Raw genomic sequence first — 26,225 nt, forward strand, 5'->3', positions numbered from 1 at the left:
CATTGCCCTGATTCATTTAGATCAACTGAAACACTGTTGCTTTGAAAGGGTAATCAGTCTTCCAGGAGACAATGAACTTGCCTATGGCACATTATTGTATAAATATAATACAATATGAGTAAAGCTAAAATAACAAACTACTTGCCAAATTATGCAATAATTAAGGCTATTTTGTATGCTTATGTTACTGAAATATATTTTACATGTACAGTGCAGTCAAAAGACTAAACCTGCTTGATAACTGAAATATCAAATACAATATTCAATATTCAGTATACAATATAAAAAACAAAAGTATCATAGCAACTTTCTCTAAATAGCACCACATAACCACCTGTTACATTAGTAAGTGCCGCACAAGGAATTCTGTTTTTAGCAAGAAATCACTGGAATGTCTTTCCAGCTCTTATGCAGCTGTTTCCAAAGATGTATGCACTTGTAGGTTGATTTGAATCAATTCTTCTCTCCACTTTGCTCAACACAAGTTCTGTGGGGTTGAGCTCTGAAGACTGAGCAGGCCATGTTAAGTCAGTTTTCTTTGTACAGCACTGAGGTGTGTTTTCGGATTGTTATCTTGCTGAAGAACTGAAATGCTCAGCTCGCACAAATCCTGGTGGCATGGCACGCTTGCCATAATGTGACATGTGGCAGCAAGAAACACTTTGGAAGAGGGAGAGCAAGAGTTAGAGTTAGAGCGGATGGCATTATTACACAGAGAAAGTCAAGGAAAATTAATTAAGCTGGCATTCATATGCAATGCTGTATTAATTAAACTTAACTGAGCTGATGACCAATAATGTGGAATGCTACAAGACTAGAGAGCAGAGCAATAAATTAAAGTGAGTAAAGTGAGCAGTGAGGAAAAATCTTTATAGACATTGCCTCTATTGTACACAGTGAGAACAGATATTAGATGACATCTATGATTCCATCATATTACAATTACAGAACAGATACACTAGATATATAAAAGGCTAGAAGACAAAGTCCCACCAACGCTAGCAAAGTGAAACAGAAGTCTAACAACTATAACGTTACATTTGTAAAAATGTTTTATTTCCTTTAATGCCAAAAAAACTATGCGCATGCCAGATATGCAACATGTATCACGTACCATCAACATGTGGATATTTTTCATTACCTGCTGTTATTTGTATGCCTATACACTAGCAATGTAAAATACTTCTACCTTCTAAACCACTCTACCCCCCGCCCCACACACACACGTTTGTTTCTCTTTCCCTAGCCCCTTACCCTAACCTTAACCTAACTGTAACCTGTATATACACACACACAAGCTATATGCTATGTATTTGTATATGCTATAATGGAAAAAATAACTCACACATTAATATATTGAACTGAGTGTGTGTCAATGTGTATGTGCCCACAAACCAACTACATTGCATCAGGTTCATGGTAAATATATTTCAAGGACTAAGACAGGGTCAGTGCACTCTGCGTTTAGCTTTTAACATAAGCTTCCCAAATCGGTGCATTGATTTTAAATGTACTAGAGCAGAAGAGGTCCCATGACAGACAAAAACCCAACCCTATATCTCTCTCTGTCACCAAAGTAGGATTTTAATGCACTGTAAGCAAATCTGCAGGAAAACCATTACATGAGGTGGAGCCGTTCTCTTATAATGGCAAACCAATACAATGACTTGCACAGCATATAACAGAAAAAAAGAAATACATCACCCAGAGAGCCACTTAAAGCACAGAAACCCCCACGCTGTCTGTGGCCTGGCCTCGATATGGCAGTCCCGCTGTGTTGGCTGGACTAAGTACTCGTCCCTCCATGGCTGGCCCCCTATTTAGTACTTGTGTAATATTCTGCGCGCTGGGAATGAACTCCATTACCGTGGTAGCTTGTTTTCTCCTTTCTCTCCTTTTCTCAACGGCTTTGCATTGCTTTTCTTTATAACACAGGGAACAGCATCTCCCACAGGCCCTCGGCTTTCGGTGGAAAGGTGATTTCTTTCCTTCTAAAATAACACACTATGGGGCTCTCACATCGCAGGTGACTCTTGTGATTAAAAGTTGTTGGGGTCCCTGGTGGGCTGCATGTGTGTGCAGATGTGTGTATGATGTGTGTGCAATAATACAAGTGTGTATTTGCACCTATTTGCGTTTCTGCGCGGTGATCGAATGAGCTGTGTGATTTTCAGCACAGTCATGTGCTCAAACACCCTAAGGACGCAGCCCTGTAAAATAGGGCCTCCTTTCCTTCTTTCCGGTGTAGCCTGAAGACAGGATGGTGCACTTTTCACAACACATTTCTCTGGCTCACCTGGCTTGGACTGGAGCCACTGCCTTTCTGTGACTCCATACATGTTAAAGCACATTAGACATGGGCTCTGACATCTACATATGGGGATGAGAAAGGCAGTGCCTGGGCTCCTGCAGGATTTAGCTAGCAGGCATGAAACTGAGGGGAGCTCCTCACATTGAGTTTAACAGGATTTAGCTAGACGAAAGGCTACAGGGAAGAAAAGAGAGATACAAAGAAGCAGAGAGACTGAGAGAAAGAACAGGCAGAAATGGAAAGGAGAGGAAGGAACCACAAGAGGAAATAGTGAGATGACAGACAGGCAGGACGACACACTGGGGCACCGCTATAAATGTCTAGGTATGTATCACCACATTAAGTAGTGCTGAATAATATCACTAAAGACACTTTCACAGAAAACAGAAGACAGTGAAAGGTAGTAATAGTGGTGTGTCCCCTGTAGAGGGGGAGATTGGACTTGGAGCTGGCCGGGCTCAGGAGTGTCACTGTAACAAGGAGGAAAGTGGTTAAAAGGGGACCACAGGTGAGTTACAGCAGAGTCACTGAGCTGGAAAGAAGGAAAATAGTATGTAGTTTTGCTTGAGGGCAATGGGGGCTGAAGCACTGGGGACATGCGCAATAATCCCACACAAACAGTGGAGGTGAAAACGCAGGGAGAATTCAGAAGGAAAAACTAAAAATTACTCCCACACACACATACTCACAGGTGAGCCTCAGCATTCCAAATTGAGATCACACACATGCCAGTGGGAGCTGAAAAGATGTTTCATGATCAGCAGTGTGATTATGCAACAACATTAACACATGCATATGAACACACCTCCATATTTGCCCGGGAGGTGGGTCACCCAGCTGAACTAATGCTAATGTGCCAGTCTGTGCCTCTTTCACCTCAGAGCGGAGCCTCCTCACTTTGCCTGCCTGCTTCGCCTCAAACAACGCAGCAGCAGCACGGCGAACTACAGCTGCATGCAACAAGCCTACAGGTAACAGCCGAGAAAGAAAACACACAGATGTACATGCACGTACAAGCTTTTATACAGATTCACATACTGTATTGAATCACATACTCTATGGATAATGTGTAACAAAATGTGTAAATGTGTGTATGGTACATGGATGTACAGTTGCCACTTGACTTTTAAAACTTGCTCTCTTTTATTTGTCCTTTTTTTCTTACAGTATATTTTTGTTCTTCCTCCATCTCAACGTCAGTAGAACAAAATGTTATTCTGACATAGTCATCCTGCATAATTAAGTTGTAGCACTATTACTTTAGTTTATATTACATTCAGATGACCAGAATGTAAGCTTGCTAAGTGAACGCCAAAGATACAGTTAAAGTGACGTTCACCAGGCTCCTCACACAGCACACACACACACACACACACGCACGCACATGCCAGCATGGATGTTCACATGCATTCATACTATACACTGGCCCAATCCCAAGCTCTGCACTCACAGACTTTTTTCCCCCATGTGCACGAGGCCCGCGCAGATTTTTTGAGCCCTTTATGCACACTTTCCAGAAGTCCACATCTCTGCAGACCTTGTCTGAGGGAATAACCCACAGTTCATAGCGTTGTGACGTTAAACATGGGGTTACCAGGGGAAGCCCGGAGGCGTTAAAAAAAAAAAAAAGGGAAACAAACATGGAAGGAGCGACTACAAGAAAAAAGAAGTTTACATGTAAGTGTATGATGCTGTTTTGATAAAAACGAGTAAACTGATTATTTGAAAATTACCTCTCCACTCTGTAAGGCAAGGACCTGGAATGGGTTCAAATCATAGAGTTGGTCCCTTAAGTCCCAAACCCACAATTGTACGTAACATGTTTTGGAGTTGTCAAGGTAACGTGATATGTCGCAAAGTGCTATTCCATTATACCATTTTGGGCCCTTGCAGCCTCTCGCACTCAAGCACTTACCAGGTGACGTCAGCTAAGTCTGTGAGGGTTCAGGGCTTAGGCTTTAGGGTGGAGATGGCATTGGGCCACTGTCTCCCCATTCCTGGTCTCCTGAGGACTTTTACGAGACAACTGCTTTACGCAGTTATTAATTGTATGCATATTTTAAAGATGTTATTATTTTAAGTTATTGTGAATTTTTGTAATAAATGTAATAATTTTTTTGCCATGATAGTGATAGTTTGATATAGTGGTGGCCCTTATACAGACATACACCAACAACAAGGGTGTGTTTTTAAAAAAAATGTCATCATTTAGTCTAGCCCATAAAATTACAGAAAAATGCCTTAAGCCCTGAGAACAAAATGGATGTCGAGTTGGACAAAACATCCATCTGCCACTTTCTTTATGGCAGAGGCACAAGGCAATAACGAGGTTATTTGGCTGTTGGTATTTGCTCCCTGCTCCTGCTTCGTGCCTAGAGGTGATGTGGGGGAAACCTCAATAAATTCAGCCATTCTGTCAACAAACTGTTCTATACGTGGATATGAAGAAAGTGGAGCTATTTATTTTAGCATGACAAATAAATATGTCCCCGCTTAAAAAGCTGGGGGCTGAAATTCAAACAAAGCTGAATGGTCTAGTACACCCAGCTGAGCTACATAACATCTCACATATTTAACAGACACACACACACACCTTTATGATTCTTTTTTTTGTCCCAATCATTTCATTTTGACTTTTTTTCTATGTTGTTCCCACTTCACATACAGTATCCCCATTTCATCTGTTTTCTCTTCCATTTTCTTTCAGAGAATAATAATGTTTAAGGTAATGAATGCTGTAAGGGTAGATACTGGAGAAGTGAGCAAACAAGAAAAAGGAGGCTTTGTCATCCCAAGACTACGTCTTTGCTATTCAGTGCCAGCAGTACACTCACATCACTTCTACTCCTCTCAGCACAATGAGCCTGAGACATCAAAGTGGAGACTGAGAGGGGGAGAGCGAGAAAGACGGAGGGAGGGAGACAAAAGCGTAAAAGCAACTGAGGAAGAAACACTGAAAGAAAAGAGACACCAAAACGCCTGTTTTTGTGGAAATGTATGGTGTCATTACAGCGGGATATTTCCTGCTATACTGCCTGCCTGGCTGCTGAATGCACTTCTGTCTTTTTCACAGCATATACACCATTCTAATCTTCCCAGTCAAAAGTCAGAGTGGTCTCTAATGAAAAGCACATATTCATGTATGCAGCAGAACATTAATGGCCTTTCCCTGCAGCTGTTATCGAACTCATTTTATGCCGTACCAGTGGAAATGAGCATCCTCATATGCTGTCAAAACTATTAGCTGAAAGAAGGAGAAATGTGGTTTTTAAAAAGGCAGAATAATAATGTGAATGATGTGAAATGCAAGTAAACCAGTCCGTCAGGGACAAACGGTGAAACAATTGCCCACAAAGGGTTGCATATTTGAAGGCCATAAGCACTGATTGCCTTGATATTTAAGGCAAATCAGAAGCATAAGTTATTGACACTTGGAATCAATCATTTTTGCCTTGTCATATCCACCTAGCCTAGGGCGTGATTTTAATTTCTGCTCATATTTTTTGAGTTTGGGAGTGGTAATTTTTAAAAAAAAGAAAGAAAAAAAAGAAAAGAAAACTAGATGCAAATGAGTATCTCTCTCTCTTGCTCTTATTGTGAAATGATTAACATTCCCTCCACAGATCAGAGCAGGTTTCTCAGCTCCCCTGGTTGAAATGCTAATGGTGCTTCCAACCCAGTTTAATGTCAATCCTATTCTACTTTTTTCCCTGTTAGGGAGGAGCTCCCTGTCTCTATTTCCATACACAGCAGCAGGAGGGACAGACAGCAGGCTTACTCCCCCATCTGGATCTGAGGAATAAGCCCAAGACAGAAAGAGGAGGAACAGGAGGAGGGTGGAGGAGGCTCCTCTTGTCCATGCGGGAATATTTTTTGGGGGGGGAGTGCAATGAATGCAGACTTTAAAACCTGATTTTGCCTCTGCAGAATTCCACCTCATTTTAAAAGGGTTCAATAATAATAGATGATGGCCCCATACAAGGAGAGAGTGACAAATCTTTGTAGTTTTCTCTCTCCCCTATTGATCATTCAATTTCTTTTTTATCCACCATATTCATTATTATTTTCCCCTACAGACCATCAGGTTGAATTCATGTGAGACCAAATAAAATCTACACACAGTAGAAATCTGAGTGAGGCAATGTATCACCTGCTGAGGTGTTAAGGTTGGTAGGCTTTTAACATTCATCTATAAAAAGGTGTGCAACACTGGTCTGTTCACTGTTGTGTGATAAATATGAGGCAGATCTATTTAACTTTAACCAACTCTTTAAAAATGCTACAATTTCCAGGCCCTCACCACTAACACTGAGATGTATGAAACATTCTACAACTGAGTATTAGGTTTAGATGAAATTTTGTTTAATATTGACAGAATATCTATTTTAAGAGCAGACTGTGTATCACAGTCAATATATCTGTATTCACAGCCTCTCCATTGTTTCTGGATGTTTAAATTAAGTAAGACAGCATTATTCTACTAAGGTTAGATAAGCAGACAAATGTGAAAGTGTGAGATGCCACCTCTCTAGTAGATTAGTAACCAGTACTGGAAAGCTGTGGTTGAATTTGGCAACTCCCAGATGTGTAGATGTCTTTTAATATTAGTGAGAAACACATTTTTGAAAGAATTTCCTGCCAAGTGAAATCAGCATGTGTAAATAAAGGTTAAAAAAATAGGGGGGGGGGGGGAATACAGAATTGGTATCAAATGCTACTACTGTATTCCATACAACCAAGCCCTGCCAGAGATGCTAACACAGAGGCAACCACAGATCCGTCCAGGGATGTGGGAGTGACAGCAGAGGGGGAATTAGCGGTGTGATGACTGTCAACACACAATCAGCACTGCGGTATCGTTACAATGCTCATGTTGTTTGGTTTGGCGTTATTAGCTTTCTGAACATAGAGCTGAATCACTTGTAAAACACCCCAAGCTGCCACTCATCCTGAGCTGCAAGACTTTCAGAGGCATGCTTTGAGTTAAATTTGTATGTGTGCATTCATTTTGAGTTACATATGAATGTTGTGTGTTAATATGCGTGTTTACATGTGTGTAATAACGAGTCTTTAAAAGCCGAGTTTTATTGTGTACAGAGACATGATGGCATATAATCACACAGCCTCCTAGACTCTGTTTCCGTCAGTGAAACATGGACATATGCCAAGGTCCCTAGTCTAACTAGCACTGCTGTCTCAGTGACAAAGTGTTAACCAGATAGACAGGGCTTTATGAATGTGCTATGACAAGATACATGTCTGCAATATCAAGGACAGTGCAACGCGTCGTAAAATAGCTTTTATTTATTCTGACTTTTTCTTTAAAGCTGTGCTTTAAAATAAGGACTCAATTGTTACAATCAAGCTTCGCCAAGAAAAATCACTTTTTTAACGGTTCGTTCCTACCTTAGGGTCAGCAGTGAGCAGCTTAAAGGCCTCGTACACCTGCCTCTCCTTGACTCCTCCCCCCAGGTCCAGGAAGTTAGCTGGCTTTCCTCCATGCAGGTCAATGATGTCACATGTGGCCATCGCCAAACCTGCTCCATTAACTGTAAAAAATTCCCTGTGTCAGTTTGATTAATATGCAAAAAATGTATATTGAAAAGCAGACACACATTTAGCCAAGTGGAAGGTGCCTTTTCAGAGTGAGACTTATGGTGTCAGGTGAACACATTTTATATGTTGAGGGAGTGTTAATGGTATTTTGCCTAATAATGACCTAATGTACAATGTATTAAATGCATTTATTAGGTATAATGAAGCAAAATTTGAGCATTACTGTAAGTCCAGAAATTGAAACAAAAGTCCCTGAGACGAAAATGTGATGCCAGCAGCCGTGAGTTCATTAAAACATTACAAAAGCTGAAGGATAGATGACATATACTGTAAGAACACCCACAAAGAAATCCAGCAGTGAATTATCAACCAAAGAAGAGCAAATAGCTGAAAAAAATGTCACACTTAAAAAGTGAATCGGTTGGAAAATCTTCTAATCAGGAACATTCAATGCTTCAAGTCGAGCAACACAGAGAAAATTTGATTATGACTTGACTCTTGACTTCAGAGAAAAGAGCGTTGATTAAAAGAGGTTCTGCTACGCTTTTTTGCGGCCTGTGTCATAATTTAGCCAACTGCCAGCGCGGCTACCCTGCTGAGTTGTGCGGGAGCCAAGTGCACAAAAATGTCTTACCTCATTTGGTTTAGCCAAGCTGAACTTGTGTCCTGGCAAGCTCCCCGACCGAGGTCTCAATAAAAGGGAAATTCACTTTAACAGCTGTCACTTTGGTGGCTTACGGAGCTCTCAAGGAAGCTGCAGGGCCTTAAAAGCTGTTGTTACTTTAAGAGAGGCTGGGAGCTGGGAATGCAGAATGGGCTGTGTGTGTGTTGGGGAGGGGGGGTAGTGCTAACAGACATCTAATGTGTTTATGAGGCTACGGGGTAAGACGCGAGCGCACCTGTTAGTGCTGCTGTACACTGTAAAAGCTTTGATTTATGACAAGAGAGGGGGCCTTTAATGAGAATGCTAACAATCTGGCTCACTGGAGACTTTCTGGGCGGATTATAGCTAATTAGAACGCATTGGTTACGGCAGCATTCCTTCTGGAGTCCTCAGAAAGCTGCTTTTAATGTGGACTGGAGAAGAGCCCGGGCTGCCTTTACTTTGACTAAGTTTTAACTGTGTCCGAGCTTTTCACTTATGTGACTTAAGAGATGCATAAAAGCCTTATGCCAGGAGGGGTTCGCTTATGGGAGAATTCATTTAATGGTTGGTGTGTGTGTGTGTGCGCAGGAATGTTACAGGGTTTTGTTTCCATACCAAAGCAGGCAATGTTTCCGTCCAGTCCGATATATTTGAGGTCCCACTTGGCTGCCTCCATCTCTGTGGGGTCGCTCTCAGTCATGTCGTCCATGGCAAACACGGCTTTCTGACGGAACTCAGCGTTGTCGTCAAAGTTGATCTTAGCATCAAAGCAAACCACTGGAGGAATGGGGAGATGACAAAGACAGAGTAAGGACTAAAGACAGCAACAGAGGAAGCACAAAAGTGAGAAAGAGGGAGATGGCAGGCAAGGAAAAAGGGAAGATAAGGAGGACTTCAGACATAAAAAGCCAACTAATTATAATTTCTAAAACCTGAAATTAATGAACTGAGGGGTGTCCCTTCGGCCTACTGGTCTTAATTATTTCATTATTTTGACACTGCCTCTATGGGATAAACCATTATAGCAAATGGATATTTCCTTTACATTTCAAAGAGACCACACTCATGAAGCTACCTGGAAAAATAGCATGCAAAAAATGTAATAAATTAGTCTAAGGGCTTTTTGTACACACAACACCACTTTAATAGTGACTGTAACTTAAAAGGAGTACTTGGGCATTTTTAGGAAGGGCGCTTATTCGCTTTCTTGCTGAGACTTAGTTTAGAAGCATAAAGACTGGAAACGGGGAAACACCATGCCCAAAGGTAACAAAATCAGCCAACCAGCACCTTTAAAGCTCATTAAGTAAAAATCTTGTTTGTTTGATTCATGCAAAAACTTAAGTGTAAAACCTACACATTGCAGTTTTACGTGCATGTGCCAGACTACTTCTTGGTTGGGCACAGTCAGCTTTGTCTTGTCGTTGACGTGAAGTTGCCAAGCAACCAGCAGAGACTTGAGGAAATCACTGTGCATGGCCAAGAAATGTATAACTGCAACTGTCTTTGTGCTAAGCTATAGCTCAACCATATCAACCATACAAATGTGAGAGTGGTAAATAAGCGTATTTCCCATAATATCAAACTATTCATTTAAAGAAATGAAATTCCAGCTAGTTCTTAGCAAGCTGGGATCTGTTATTAATTCATCTTTTAGACATCAGTAATTGGCTCGGTTCAATAACCTGTGAGTGTTGAAGGTATTTGAGTTTAGAGTTTGAGTCTGGATTGAGAGTTTTTATAACTAACTGTACACTTATGTACTTGTCTACCCATACCAAGGACAGCTTGTAAACTTTCAACCATTAAAAATATAACTATTATGGTTTTAAGAGAAACTACGGTCATGTCTATAAAACCTTCAGCATCAGCTTTTCTAATGAATGGTACATTGCAGGTAAACAGACAGCCAGATAACCCACGTGTAACAGTAAGAAAAGGTAAAGTATAGAAACATGGGAATTGGCTTTAGGAGTGACATAAAGACAAAGAGAAACATAAACAAAACACATACATAGATACAGAGCACATTCAGCAGGCAGACTCTCCTGGGACTGGGGAATAGACATATACTGTGTCTTCCAGGTAAAGTAGCACACCCACTCCACAATTCCTTTTGTTTTTGTTTTGACACATCTATTATTGCAGTCCATCTGCAAAATGAATTCAGCTATTATCAAATGAAACAAAAAATACAAATTTTCCACCCTTGAGAAATTTTCCTTTCTAATACACGTCTGTTGAATGGCTGCTGGAAAATAGCTACGCTCCCTTGTGACATGTGAACAAATCGAACCAAAGAATGAGTCGATTTTAATGTGAAGCTTGTCTACAAAGCCTGCCTCAATCACAGCCATTGCCTCCTACTGCTGGTAGAAAAGGAAACTCATACCTCTCAGTAAAAATCCACCGTTAGAAAGGAGTCATTTTGTTCATTAATATTCATAAGAAATCATGAAACAGCAAACTTCTCTTGTCAATCTTTGATAAAGCATACTTTGAACAAGAATCTGTTTTTGAGGAGACTAAATAACATCAAAGAAAAGATGCATCTTCAGTGTGTTATAATAAGTCTCGATAGGACACATCACAGTCAATCTGTGTTCAGCGCTACAGACAAGACAAGCCCTCATATCTTTGGGAGAAGGTTCAGTACAAGTTCAACAAAAGCAGCATCACAACAGCTAGAATATGCTTCGTGACTCTGTATAATGTCTTTCTCATCTGCATGATGAGCATTTAAAATCGTAACCTGCTAACCTCTATTTGTGTCATGTGTCAATTTATTGTGTTAAGTGACAATGGGGGACTGAAATTTACCATCTCTCTGTTTTTCTTTGTGAATTCAAGTGTTTTCATCTATCAAGGAACATTTAAGACAGGGAGAGAAGAAAACCACATGCAAAGACTATAGAAAGTGGACTGAGGCAGGCTTTGAGCCCATGAATTGAAGCTGGACCCATAGCTATGGTAAACAGTGATCCAAATATATATGCAAACTATCATTTGACACATAAGAAGCCTATCAGCTTCAAACTGCAGAATCGCCCCCAAAGAGAGAACACACACTGTTGAGAATCAACTGTTTAGAATCAACTGTTCCAGCTTTTCTATTTTTCAGACAATTTAGAAAAGCAGGCCATGTAAGTTGTATTCAGTTGCATTCAATACCTTTAAAGATGTTTTTAAAGACCAGATATTAAAAAAAAATCTATGTGTTTTGGACAAATCATGTGGGAAGGTTTAAGCTGACAAGTGATGAGAAAATGGAAAACTTGTTTTTAATGCGGTACAACAGAGACTGTCACTTGTTGAGAAAGGCCAACTGCCCATTTAGACCTCCATTAATCTAACAGTAGTACCACTATTTTACACAGCTTTTACAGCATAACAATGATGAGCTGAAGGTCTGACTTTAGACTTCAGTCTCACTGTGACAATTTCTATTTGAAGTACTAAGAGTTGACTAGTAATAGAGACATTATTTATTGCACGACTACACAACACATTTATCCTGAATTTAATTAATTAATTTCAATAGAATGAACATGTAATAGGCTAAGATGCATTACTTTAAAGGCAGTGAATTGAGGATGATCATTTCCTAACCTTTCAATTTATTTTATTTTCAAAGGGACTACATTTCTCTCTCCTAACAGAAATATTCCAGGCTGGTGTATGGAAGTATTTTTGGTTCAGCTCATTGTCAACTCTCAGAATAAGGTAGATTTACAACTAGCATATTTGAAAAAAAGCTTTTTTAGGGCACAAAAGTGAATGGTGTGATAAATCTAACAATTATTGATTTTTGAATAGGACTTTATGTAAGAGCTAGGATTTACCTGATTCTTTTTTTTAATGCCAAGATACAAAGCTCAAACAGCTCATTTTCCAACAGTTACGTTACATTAAGCATTAAGTTAGCTTAGGGTTTATAAGCTATCAAAACTCCAGATTTTGCTGCTGAAGAGTTAGACTAATTCTAATTTAAAAAAAAAGAAAAATGTTAACACTGAAATAAAAACCAGTTCAAATGTAAGTAATTTCAATCACTTTTAAGGCCTGCTGATATACAGTATGTATACAGTATGTAAAATTAATTCATATTCATTGAGTATCCTTGAGTGGATACTCTTTGGCGACCGTGGAGTAAATGACTGATGTGTCTGTAGCTGCTCATTCCTCATTGTAGCTCCTCATTACTAGTTGATAGACTGTACACCTCTAGTTAATCATCAACAACTAGGAATCATCAACAAACGTCAACATCCTATGAATATGGAAAGCTCTGCTCCCTGAAGCCATTTGGATTTTGATCCAGACACAGCAATAATGACAAGAAACTGATGTCAATGTGTTGCAGTTACTCTTCATATTCTTACATGCATTCAGACCCAAGGAGATAGTGTGCCTGAATCCCACAGTCAGTGAGTAATAGGTGGCTGCATGTTCATGAAAAAATGTAGACTCCTCTATTTAAAGTGTTAAAATGATTACAGATGTTTAACATGATTTAGGGACAGTTAATGACAGGAAAAAGCACATGCAGGGACATGCACGGACACAAATAATGCACACACAAAGCCAGAGGCCAAGTCAACACACACACACAAAGACAGGCATTTTCTAAGGTACCTTGTCCTTCGGGAGTCTCTCCAAGAGGATTGACTTCAACTTGAGTGGCGTCGACTTTCAGGAACAGATCATAGAGCTTCTTAATCTGATCTGCTGCCTACGAAGTCCACATAGGACAGTAATTACATGATGGTTCGGCTCGGAGCAGCCGGCCCCGCCAAGGCCACTCAGCCTCCCACGCAGGCTACATAAAACATTGCAAATCACCTTCAACATCACACTGTCTGAGTTTGTTTTGCATGCGTGTGTATGTCTCTGTGCTGAAAGGGAAAATGTTTTTCACTTTTCTGTGACGAGTGGCAAATAGGAGATTAATTACACATACAAGCCCACTTTGATCTAATGTAGTTACATATTAATTTAACATTATAATGCACATTTCAGTAAATTTCACCTGGCTGCAGTATCCAAACGTGCTTTTTTTTGTTATTGCTGTTTTCATATAGGATTTAAAGCAGTGTATGGGCAAAAGATGAATTCAGCCAGTGAATACAGCAAAAAGCACTTAAATCATCACTGTCAAAATCCCCATTTTAAAAGGATCTCAATTGATACCTCTATTGCTGCAACTGTTCTTTAGTAATGAAGACAGCTTGAAATAGCGTTGAAAGACTTCTCAAAGCACAGATCCAGACACAGTCCACCAATCTCACTTACTTGTTTCTGTCACACACACAACCAGTATAGGCATGCACACACACACTTGCATCTACACAAAGATCCTGACATCCCATAGACTTATTCAAGATATTAAAGGTATTTTAGAAGATCTGTAATTATCTCCAAATTAAACAGTCTGAAAGCTGACTCACAGCAACCAAGGGAAAGCATACTGACAATGCAGACACTTAACTAGTCACTTTCTATTTCTCTCCTTGCCTGTTTAAAATCAATGCCCATTCAGTATCCTGCAAAAAAGGATCAAATGCACTGGGATGCAACCAAAGCTTGAACATCGTTGACTCTCAGCTTGCTTCTCAGAAGCAGATTCACTTGGCTGATATATACGTATTCCATGTGTTAAGATTCTGAGCTAATCTGATTTCTCATGCCACGGTGCCTGTGGAAAAGAAAACAAATTAGTGATCTGATGCCAAGAGACAAATGGCTTTGAAATGAACTCTACATCTTAGCACACATACCCAATTCTGAATGTGAACTTGGGTTGTTTCTGTGCTGTTATTTTCGTGGCCTCATTTTACTAGCCAATGCTACTTGAAGATTTGTAAAACTTGAGGAGACAAGAAAAAATGTTTCAATGTCCTCAAAATTATAGGTTGCCCATTCAGATGCATTTGTTTCCTACTGCATGATTCACTCACAAAATCAATGGGATGTTCTATCAAATAATGGTACCATTAGTGATGTCAGCTCCCTCAGCCTGGAACAGCGCTGTGCGTCACTGCCAAATATGACAATAGACCACCTGGCAAGTGAGTGTAGTGTAATAACACTTCGCAAATTGCCTCTAGAAAACTAATAATAGCCAAAGTCTGGACTGTTTGTGAATGAGGATACATCTGTGTCTGTATATATGTGTGAGAGCATCATCGATCTTTCTGCCCCTTCTTTGCATTGTGCTTTAAAGCCTTCAGTGTGCCCATTACCTGTCTCTGCAGAGGTCCTTTGAAACCCAAATTAGCTGCCATGCGAAGTGCCTGGTCGTCTCGCACACCTTCAAATATATCTATGACTTCCTATAAGATTTGCAGCGAAAGTGAAAGAGAGAGGGAGAGAAACAAATAGATTAAGGGAGTGAGAGAGAACAAGAGGCTCAAACACTGGGCTATAATTTGATACAAAGCGGATGTTCATATTAAACTGCTGACATCATAATTAAGTAGTGGAAAGCTGCCAGACATGGAGAAAAGGGAGACTGGACGAAACGATAGACTTATGATCATCAGACACTCGTATCTTTGACTTTCAGATAGAGAGAAGCTCTCTTAACTTTTTTCATAATTATAAAAATGGATGAAGGATTTCAGGGTACTTAGTGGTGAAGAAAATAAAGTATAAAACAGCAGCTGTCGTTAGCTGGTATGAACCAATTCTGTATATTCTAGGTCTGGACCATATAGATTTTAATGAGATGTGTGAAGGGTGTACTGCGCTATCATCTGTGTTAGATAGCAACACCACAGCTGTGTATTGCTTATACAATGTGAAATCTTCGGTGAAAATAATAAATGACATAAATCTCAGCAGGATCTTTACAATCTGTTCTAACATCTGTAGACTATAGCAAAAGAAAGATATATAACAATAGGAAATGCAGGCAAACTCCATCTGTAATGCTTAAATTGTACATCTGTTAGCAATGACAAGGACCTGTTGCCAAGTAGCCAACTGACTTCAGTGATTTAAGTTCTGTAAATGGAATGTAATTAATAGCAATATAAAACACAGAAGGCTGTTTGTGTGTATCTGTTCATGTTTAGCTTCAGTGTATTGCTGTATATGTGCGTCATGTTCAGCTGCTGCAGACAATATATTTAATTGAATTAGCAGAAAATACAAACAAGCACAGCTTCTATCTGTAAGACCCACTGGGCAATTCATTCCTGGCATGATTTCAAGCCAAATTAAACTTTTGTCAATTATAGAGTAAGATCTTCAAGCAAAGATGGCGAGGGGTTTGCACTTTTTAAAGAGTTCCATTGTGCCGGGCAAGATCAATCGATTTCAACTTCTGCGTTGTTTGTGAGGCAGATAAATTTCATTTTCTTATTCCTTTCTTTTGATAATGTAGTGATGGGTATAAACCACAAATCATATACCTTAAAGATGAGTTCTGGGGTTCTGGCGGCTACCTCCTCGATATCCATACCTCCCTGGGGGCTTCCCACCATGACAGGACCATTACAGGAGCGGTCCATCAGAATGGCAAAGTAGGTCTCCCTGCTAATGTCCAAGGCCTCAGCAACCATCACCTGGACATGGCACAGCAGGAGAAAGAATGGCTGATGGAGAAATGTGGCTACAACACCAAATTGACTTCATAATCACGTAAAGGGTTCCTACTGTAGCCTATATAAAAAAAAAAAAAAAAATCACATTTGATTTATCTGTACTTCCCCCTAGTATTTGACAAACCTTTGCAAACTTGCATTTTTACATTACAGTGCATTTTTAAAAAAGGTTCACAATGTTCAATACTAGATTGAACACAATAGAACACAGGCAAATAAGCAGTGTCCATAGATTGGCAGAATCTATGAAGCATAGTTCTGAGAAAATCTCATATGCTGTGAAAGAGAGAAAGGGACGCAAATAGAGAGGAACTTAATGTTTGGAGTCCGGCAGATAAGCAGAAACAGGAAGCAAGCTATGAGGCTCTTTTGGAAAAAAAAACTGACAGGAAACTATCAGCTGTGTGGTGGTTAATGGACAGCAGGTTTTCTGGATGGGGTGTTTGTTTAAACAAGCACAGCCCTTGTGTTCTGCTTCCACCCTATCGCCCAGCGAATGAGGATGGATAGCCTTCTCTACCCTCCATGTGTTAACAGATAGGAGCCCTATCTCCTTGTCCAAATGTTGTCTTCTCCAGTCACTCAAACGTTCTCTTAAGTTCCCTGTCGTTTGACTTGTAGCCTGATTCTTCACTCAAACTAAACATATTCTTTTCCCACCGTCTTGTTCTTTCCTTTTCCCCTCAAACCCTGTAACTGTTTTAGTCTCCTACAGTCTTCTTCCACCACCATCTTTTACACCCCTTGTCTCATCTTCCTTTATCTTCTCTCCTCATATCTCTATCAGTGTATCTCTATCCATGACAGCAAATCCATGTAGATGCTGAAGTGCTGCCCCTTAGCCTGTGGTGTTCTCTGCTCTGTGGTGCAGTATGGGTTGAGGGTTGATGTGAGCTTCATTGGCAGGTTGACAGCTAAGCTCTGGCTGTCATCTGACAGGCCAGGTTGTGACTACACTGTTACTGTACTCGATCCTTCAGATCAGTCAACGGCTGCTCTTGCCAGGGCTGATTTCAGAGGATGTTCTTGATAAGACAATTAGATGGCCAACTGGAGGTCACATCTCCTCTCGCTCACATCTAATTCAAGCTTTGTTCTGTTTATTTTGTTGTTTGTTTGCCTTTTAATTTGTTAATTTTGAGCTTGTGAACTTCCTGGTCTGCAGGTGCTTTTTATAAAAATGACAAGTGTGACACTCACTGGATTCCACCTAAACTCTGCAGTAGGAGCAGGAGTTGGTGGAGTGGGGGGGTGGCAGGGGTAAACAGCAATGAGGAGAGACAAAGAAAGAGAGCGGGACCCACACACAAGTCACAGACTGAGAAGGCTTCATCACCTGGAAATGTCTGTTTTGAAGAGGTACTGCATGCAGCATGCGAGTAGAGAAAATTATATTCCTGCTTGTTAGTGGCACATAGAAACAGTTGTTTACCAAACACTTTAAATTCACAGTGGACCCAGTTCAATTTATGCAATGAGCCATAACACCAGCCAGCGCAAACCCACAGTAAACAACAGTGGACAGCTACTATTTAAACCTAGCGGAAAAAAACAAAAACCGTAGAGCCAGACTGCCTTCACAGTCATTAATTTTACAGAACTGCATTACTGGACTCAAAATGCCTTGAAATGAGGTCAGAAAAAAAGAAGAAAGAGCAAAGTATATCGTTCTTTCCTTCAGTCTGCACAGTGGCTCACCGTTTTCACTTTCACTCCATCTTTCGGTGTCTGTTTGGTAGTCAGGTTGAAACCCAGCATCTTATTGGCCAGTTCACCAACCACCGCAGGGCTGAAGGAGAGAGGTTACAGGTCAAACATTATCCTTTTTTAACCAACAGTCTTAATTTTTTTAAAAATCACTGAAAAGCATACACTTACAAAATGAAAGATGAGAAAAGCAGGCAAACTGACAGTATACTAAGTTATTATTAAACAACAACATGAATAAGTAGTATTTCTTTATTCCTCCAACGTTTTGTTCAGCTGAAGAGAGAGATATGCCTCAGCATTTTCTGGGCATTAATGCAATATAGTATGACAAAGCGGAGACACGTTTGGAGACACTTTGGTACATCTACATGCTGTGAATGAACCTCTACTTATTCTCTCTGTTTAAAAGCAGCCTGCATACCGGGGCTGCTTCTGTAAGCCTGCTCTGGTTTTGTAAGTGAATAGAAATGAAGCCAGGGGTTGTACTCAACCTTTGATAGATTAGAGGAAGGTGAACTGTGCACTCATGCCACTGTCTGGGGATGATGAACTTCAGCATATCTCACTTTGAAAAAGTTTCCAGCCATTCCGAACTCTGAAGTAGGGTGCCGATGATACATGTCTAGGACAATTGTCATAAATCATGTTTTTGCCTTTAAGGCGGCAGTAAGTGGTAGGTATCTTTACTAAAAAGATAGCACTGTACATGAAAACGTGGTAGAGGGAAATGCAGTGCCTGAGCAAAGAAAAGCTCTTTCAAGTTGTTGTTTAGCCTTTTGAAAAATGTACGAGTGTGAGCCTTCATCGGAGGAATACACCCATCACACTTTGTAATGCTAAGCTAGAACAAAATAAACCTCAGGAGCAGCATAAAACCCAATCAACCTGAGAGAGGAAAACTCAGTATGGGGTGCATAACGCTTCTGTTGACCTTAAAATCACTTTTTCAACATTTAATTGAGGGTAGTTATTCGAAAACGAGACACTGGAAGAAAGAAAAACTGTTTATTTGTAGCGCAAGTAATCTTGACTGTTTCTGTGCCTAGGGAGCATCTTCAGAGAGCTCTTTGAGCCTGTTCACTCTAAAAGCCGCTGTCGTAGGAGAAATAATATGAATCTATCTCCTACAGTACCTCACAGTTTTAAATTCACATAGGGGCATACTTACTTCTTAGTTAAGTGCACTCCACCTTTAAGGCCACTGTCAAACACACCCTTGCCTCTGCCACCGGCCAAAATCTGAGCTTTCAGCACAATCTCCTTGGCATCTGAAAGACATAGAGAGATGGATTGAGAGAGAGAGAGAGAGACAACAGGAGGGAAAGAAAGACAGATAAAGAGAGACAGAGCACTTAAGATATAAGCTCAGCACCTTGAATGCCCCCTTGAGTTTGCCACTTATCTGTCTATCTGATTGAAGGAAGGAGGGGAAGAGGAAAAGAGAGAGGTGAGTGTGATATGTGAAAAAAATAGGGATTACGTCAGCAAGGAAAGAAAGTTTACACTCCGGAGTTCAGCACCCATCCACTAGGAAAATAATTACACTGTATTACAGGAATTACTGTACCTATATTGAAATGTACATAAAAGATCCTCCAAACAACGACGTAAGAGTCTTGAGCCATGCTAGCAACTCTGTCAGGCTGCACAATAGAGCGAATGCTAATGCTAACGTCAGCATGCTAACATGCTGACGTTAGCAGATAGAGATATTTCACTGGGTAAGTGATAACTTTGACCTTGTTGGTGGTGCTATTTGAAAAGTCAAAGGATCACCAAAGTCAGTAGGCTACTCGGGAACATGTACTGTATGTCTGTACAAACTTTCAAGGTAATCCATCCAGTAGTTTTAGAGATATTTCAGTCCTGACCAAAGTGGTGGACTGACCAACAGACCAACATTGCTATCCTTAGAACCATGCTGCTAGCATGGCTAAACATACCACCCAAATACTATATCCCCTCTAAGTGTTCCATTGATGTGTTTCCTTACTACTGGCATCTGGTTACAATCTCAGTGCAAGAAGGGAAATAAGCAACTGCACAACTGTTGGGAACTTTAACATGACCTTGCTCCAATTATATAACCACCCTGCATAACCTTTGCTGTCACTGCCACCTTGCAAGAACTCGCACATCAGGAGGAGGCCCCTCAGCTGTCTATTCAGCATCCTGCCCACAATCTCCCTCTATTCAAATGGAGCGAGGACACATGATGAAAGATGGTCTCTGGCTAGGTTATTATTATCTAGGTGGGGGAGTTCAGCCATTGACAGGTGGCTGCCATTAGGTGGGAAGTGGGTGGTAGGGAGAGTGGAAGAGGATGATCCGCCGTGCGATGGCTAGAAAGACACCTTGACCTTGAATGCTGGAGACAGGCTCCTCCCCCTTGACTGTGTAAAAAAAAAACAAAAAAACAACTGAGCTCTATGAGCAGGTTGGAGAACATCTAGACAGGAGCTGGTGAGCCGAGAGAGCCTAAAAACTCTGGCTGTGCTCACTGCTGCTGTAGTAAGAAAAGGACCCAGAGAAAATAGCCTCTGACAGGGTGGCAGGGATTAAACTAACACTGCATTAGTGAGGCCCGTTCTCTGTGTCGAGTTGAATGCTGATAGGGGAGAAAGAGAGAGAGAGAGAGAATGAGAGAATAAAGGTGTGCTCATATGCAAAGGGCTTTGAGAGGAGTCATAAATGAATAAATATGTTAATAAAAAACTGCTACTGCGCAAAATTAAAAAGAGTTCAAAGCAAGATGAAATAGGGTATCCTGCGGGCATGTGCAGTGGAGAGGGACGGCACAGAGGAAATTACTTTTGCTTTAAAGAAGAAAAAAAGGAACAAGTGGAAGAACAAAGATGTAGCCCAATAGGGAGATTGCATTGTTTGAGGTGTGGAGAAAGGTAAGAGTATTGACACATTGATGAGGATTTAAAAAAAAAAAAAAAAGCAAGATATGGTTTTAAAGTGAAGGTATATTAAATATATTAAAAGGCATGTAATGTGCCAGGGAAGGTAATGGAGTGAGAACGAGGCAGGTGTTCATTCCTGCTGCACTAGTAATTGATAGAAAACCTGCTTATTATGCGGCACACAACAAGATATTGTAGTAATATCAGCGATTATGAATGGGCACTGAAGGAGCAATGTGCTGATTACAAGAGGAAACTTTATAAAAGAAGAAAGAAAACGAGAAGAACAAAAGATCTAATGTGATAAAATGCATTCACACTGCATCTCAAGGACGCAAAGACAAAAAAGGTATGCTGTACCATTCTCACAGAATGAAAAAAAATCTGTAGAATCATAGCAAATTCTCTGGTTAAAATTGAAACACCACTCTGTTGAAATACATGGAGAGGATAATGATGTCCTCAAAGATCACAGTGAACATGGTGAATGGTAAAGAGCAGGGCGACCATTATCTGGTAGTATGACAGACATGAGATGGCCTCTAACACTCAGACAAAGGCTGGTCCCTAATGAGTGCAGAGCAGAGTGGGAAGTGGACGGAAAAGCAGTAGTAGTATGTAAAATCAGAGACAAGTCATGCTTTTATGTTCGACCCAGACACTGCGATGAACCAAGGGGAAAGAAGGGCACATGTCTGAAGTTAATCAGTAAAGACACCAGCGAGCACTGTTGGGAGAGTCAGAGCTTCAGGTGTTCATACAGTGAAAAAATGCATTATTAAATCTGTAAACTGAGAGGTCATGCTAATGAAGGGTGACACACATAGCATTCTGAGTATGATCTAACAGACTGCAATATGGTGTACATTCTGTCCAAGATGCTTCCTTGAAAGTATGTTTCCATTACCGTGAGTGCAAAATACGCCGAGTGAATATGCACTGGATGCATAACAAATAATTTCTTTACTTGTTGCAGCCACAATAATTAGAAATACCTCCTGCAGAAAGTGGTTTGGATATTAGTTGAATGAAAACTCTTTTCTTGGGGGGAGGGAGCCGTGGTTGCATAATCAGTTCTCCGCTTACTATTTGTATCGGAGAAAGATTTTCATCTCCATTTATTTTCTACATCTTGGGGACACAGGGGAGGAGATTAACATCGCACAACATCTCCAATCACATCACATGCAGTAATGCGGTCATCGTCCTCAGGCCTTACTCATTTCCCAGTAATGAGTGCAAATCAACTCCCAGTCTGCCAGTGACAACAGCTGGCAAAGAGGATGTTCGCCTACAATCTGTGTCTCGTTCACCCCCTTTCTTTCTGTGCACTTTTGAAAGGCCTATTCTCTTCTCACCCCTCGTCCCTTTCCAGGTAGCCCATGGGTGGCCAGCAGCAGAGTTAGCTTTTGTCTGATATTTAATTAAGCCTTCAAGGCTGTGCCATAAAGGGGATGCTGGATGGCAAGGGACAGATGTAGGCTCTACGCCAATCCAGAGAGAGTAAGATGTGGCTACCATCTGCATGGTGAGAGAAAAAGATCAGGAAGGCCCTCCCCAGCGTGCATGTGTGCTGTAATGAAAGTAATGTGGCGGCTAAATGGAGAAGACTAATCAAACTCTTGGGAGGGAGGAGAAAACAAACACAAGCACACACAGCCACAATCAAACACCACAGAGAGCTTGAGCCTTCCTATGGATAAATGCCATTAACACTAAAGGGAAGGGGAAAAAAACGAAAGACCTCTCAACCGTCAGCATCTGTGCTCATCATGGCAGTACACCTCCTCGTTATGATGAGTGTTGATTGCTGCCAAACAGGCGGAAATTAGTCTTAAATGTCAGTCTTCAAGACCATTAAAACAGTTTTTCACAGTATTTTTTGCAATTTGTTCCAAGCAGCTGAAATATAATTCATAATTCAGGGGTATTTCAGTACTATAAATAAAGAACAACAATCTGTCCTTCCATTTGCTTCCATCTAGTGGCACATGGCCTGTCTTTAAATAACTTAAATTATGTTGTCAACTGCATACTGATAACAAAAGAAAGCTATTGGAGCACTGACTTCGCCACAGGGCTCTGTGTCACATCCATGTCTCACTTATATTGGGAACAATAAACTCATAACCTACTATAGCGAAAAGTACCATAGGCAATGCAGGATATTAATGACTTAAAACAGAGCTCAATTAGTAAAGCTCAATAAGCTTTACTAATTGCATAAGCAGAAAACTGAATATGCACATGCTCTTTTTCCTTGCATGTGTATAAAAAGGTAAAGTTAGGCCAACACTTACTTCTGTACAATGTTCAGTGTAATAACCTTGCCAAAACATTATGTTTTAATTACACTTTGGCACCGGCAGGTCCAGTAAATGGAACAGGTCACTGTTTAATGTTTAGACTCCTTGTGTGATGATGTTGTTTAACCACAGCAGTAACGCTGGTATTATCTTCAACAAGTTCAGCTTTCCATAAACTTTTACCATTTCCAGTTCTGCCAGACTGTGAAAAGGTCAGACAGAAAATGGTTCTCCATTCATGCAATGATGGCAGGTGAACCAAAAGGAAAGTAAAACCTTCAGTTTTTCATCCAACTTGACATGTAATGACCTTGGAATTCTTAAAGCTAAATAGGTTTTCCTGTTCAGATGAGGTTGAAAAGTCAACAAACATTGCTAAATCCCAACCCTCTCTACAAAGTCCTCTTGCTACTGGCACGTCTGTAAGACCAAATGTTGGGAATTGTATAACAAGGGAGAAACAAACAGATTTAGACACAAAAAAAGTGACAGATAACAATTTGACCTCTTTGTTCGCTACAACTAAATCCATTATTACCATCTCACTGTCTTGTCTGGTTAAGCCCACCGTCCCTGTGTCCGTCTCTGCCTCTAATGATGGCATCTCAGTGCTACTTAGTGGAGCGTCCCGGTCCGACAGTGGCACCTCTGTGTGACACCTCCTCCAGTCACCACTTGCATGACTGCCGAGTCCTCATTAGAGGACAAGTCCACCTGGCTTTCAGAGGTAGACAGCACTTCTAATGACATCCTGAGATGGCCCTGGTCTCCTGACAGAGAGGTGCAGTTCAAACCCCTGGCTGAGAGTTTTTCACTGCCATACAACCAGAGGGGTGACGATAATGATAATGGTGTTGTGGAATGATGGGTGCTAAATGACCACAGGGATATCTGTAGGGGGAGTCATTTGTTTGAGAACGAAGCCCATGCAAAGACCTTTACTTGTATCAAGTCACATCATGAGACAGTTAACTAGAAAAATACTACCTCTGGGTTGCAGACAACAGAGTGTTCCAGAAAATCTCCATAAAAATATTTTAAAGTGACTTAAGTGAACAAGAGTCTACACAAACATGAGCTGCTCACTTCTCATTATTGACTGAACATTTTTCATCAGTTCAGCATGAACAATAGCAGACAAAATTATTTTAAAAGCTACCAACATCTGCTGCTGCTGATGCACTGTCGGGCAAGAGGACTACTTGCAATGCCATTTCTACTATATGAATAATGAAGGGTGCCTAATGGTTGAAGGTCCCTACAACAAAGCACAATGATGTTTGTACATTTTACTCCACTAGTACAATCCCTATTGCTGAACTCTTAACTCAAAGTAATACCAACATGAGTAGGTAGCCTTCATTTACGCAAAGTACCCTGACAAATAATAGGGTACATGTTCACTTCTACTGGCACATTAGCATCATCCTAATACGATATGGGATGTGTGAGAAATAATTCCACATCTCACCCACAACATGAATAGGTTAGGGTGCGTAATGAGGAGGTGGAAACACTAAGCTGCTTATAGAAATCAGCTCTTTGAGAGACAGGCCGCTTTACCCTGCAAAGCCTATTTACAGCTGTTAAGACAATTTCAGATGCATGGCTTTTTCTTACCAAACGAGAGACCTAAGAGCCAGCTAATATATGAGATGGCAACAATTCCTTGGAGAGGCCAGCGTAATGCGTGTCTGGCATGTGTGCCTGTGCCTGAGCTCTTGTATTGTCTATGTGCTTCAGTCCGTGTTTCTGAATGAAGCTGGTGCAGTGTTTGTCAGTGGGCCGCTGGGCCGTGTTGATAACCTTCTGATACAAACCAGAACCTCCGCATCTTCTCTTCTCATCGGGTGTGTGTTATCTTGGCAGGTAGTGGAGACAGGAAAACTGCAGACTAACATCTGTCTTCCTGTCTTACAGGCCAGCCCTCTGAAGGGACGAGAGCTGTTCCGTCCATCAGCGGGAGCCCTGCAGGGAGTGGGGTGGTGAGGGAGAGATACCTGCAGTTCAATCCAGCTAACTACCTGCACTCATTTATTTCCCCTACAATGTGACCAAACTGGCAAACAAGGACACTGAGGTACTGCTGTAGTACTACGTTTATTTTACAGGAGGGTGGGGCATAAATTGAGAGGTGGTAGGAACTATAGACACAGTGGATAAGTAAGAGAGCAACAACAGACTGAAATAAAGGGAGAATGAAAGAGAAAAAGTGAACAAATTGGAGGGAGCGGAAAAGAGATAAGAGGTGAGAGGGCTAAAAAGAGAGGGGCTAAAGCAGAGAAGAGAAAGGTCAGAATGTGTGGGTAAAATGCAGAAGGAAGAGCAAAGCTGTTTTGACTTGACATTACCAGTTAATAGCTATGTAAATGTACTCAAACCATTTATGTAGAAGTTATTAACATAATACTTGTTTCACACCCTGGCCACGTAAACAGCAGCAACATGGTTAATGGTTGTAAATTTGTCAAGTGATTTCCTTTTATTAGTGCGCACAGACCAGATCAGTCTCATAAGTATATATAACTAGTGTAATATCCACATTTTCCACACAAATGAACAAGGAACAGCAAAGTGAAGTCAAACAATCTATTATTCCATAATTGTATAACTTTTTTCTTTTGCTAACTACACATTTGCAGTGTACAGTTGACACAAAGACAGAGTACCGAGTATGTACTGAGTACAAAGTGGTCAAACACAAAATGGCCAAATGTCAGTAGTGTAAAAAGAAGTTATCTCAGTGTAAATCAAAGGCTCGAGACACAAACTAATCAAGTCTGAATATAAGCCTCTTTCACACAATGTTGTCACACGTGTTGCATACAGTGTCTGACACCATTAGAGCACAGTAAAATATATGTGCAAAAGACGCCAAAGACTGTTAAAGGGTCAAATTGAATTACGCATTTAAATGTGCAGTTTAAGTCTGTTGATGTATGTCTGTAAACTACCTGTGTGAAAACAGCCACCCATAATTTTTTCCATGTAAACCCGCACACACAGTAAAAACACTCAGTACCAACACAACTCATATTTTCCTGAGATGACACAGGTCAATTTTCTTGCTTGACCCCTCAACTGGTACATTGTTACTGGTACATAAACTGCTGTATCTTGATATCAGTGAGAGCACATCTGTGATGTTAGAGCTGTCACAATGGATGGAGAGAATCGTAT

The 26,225-nt window shown here is 40.7% G+C and overlaps 1 protein-coding gene across 3 annotated transcripts in view; it reads right to left on the reverse strand.

Moving 5' to 3' along the window:
* suclg2 (succinate-CoA ligase GDP-forming subunit beta) overlaps positions 1-26,225 on the reverse strand; it is a 91,288-nt gene that overhangs the window by 35,986 nt on the left and 29,077 nt on the right. For all 3 annotated transcript variants that reach the window (XR_006374562.1, XM_044166564.1, XM_044166573.1), the window contains exons 3-9: positions 18,999-19,098; positions 17,819-17,909; positions 15,929-16,081; positions 14,756-14,845; positions 13,149-13,245; positions 9,129-9,290; positions 7,718-7,860 (exon numbers count right to left, since the gene is read on the reverse strand). Coding sequence is in view for 2 of the 3 variants with exons in the window: in XM_044166564.1 (XP_044022499.1) it covers positions 7,718-7,860; positions 9,129-9,290; positions 13,149-13,245; positions 14,756-14,845; positions 15,929-16,081; positions 17,819-17,909; positions 18,999-19,098 (836 nt within the window). In the remaining variant the exon portion in view is untranslated. The remainder of the gene's footprint in view (positions 1-7,717; positions 7,861-9,128; positions 9,291-13,148; positions 13,246-14,755; positions 14,846-15,928; positions 16,082-17,818; positions 17,910-18,998; positions 19,099-26,225) is intronic.

Source organism: Siniperca chuatsi, linkage group LG2, assembly GCF_020085105.1.
Source record: "Siniperca chuatsi isolate FFG_IHB_CAS linkage group LG2, ASM2008510v1, whole genome shotgun sequence".
Taxonomy (NCBI): domain Eukaryota; kingdom Metazoa; phylum Chordata; class Actinopteri; order Centrarchiformes; family Sinipercidae; genus Siniperca; species Siniperca chuatsi.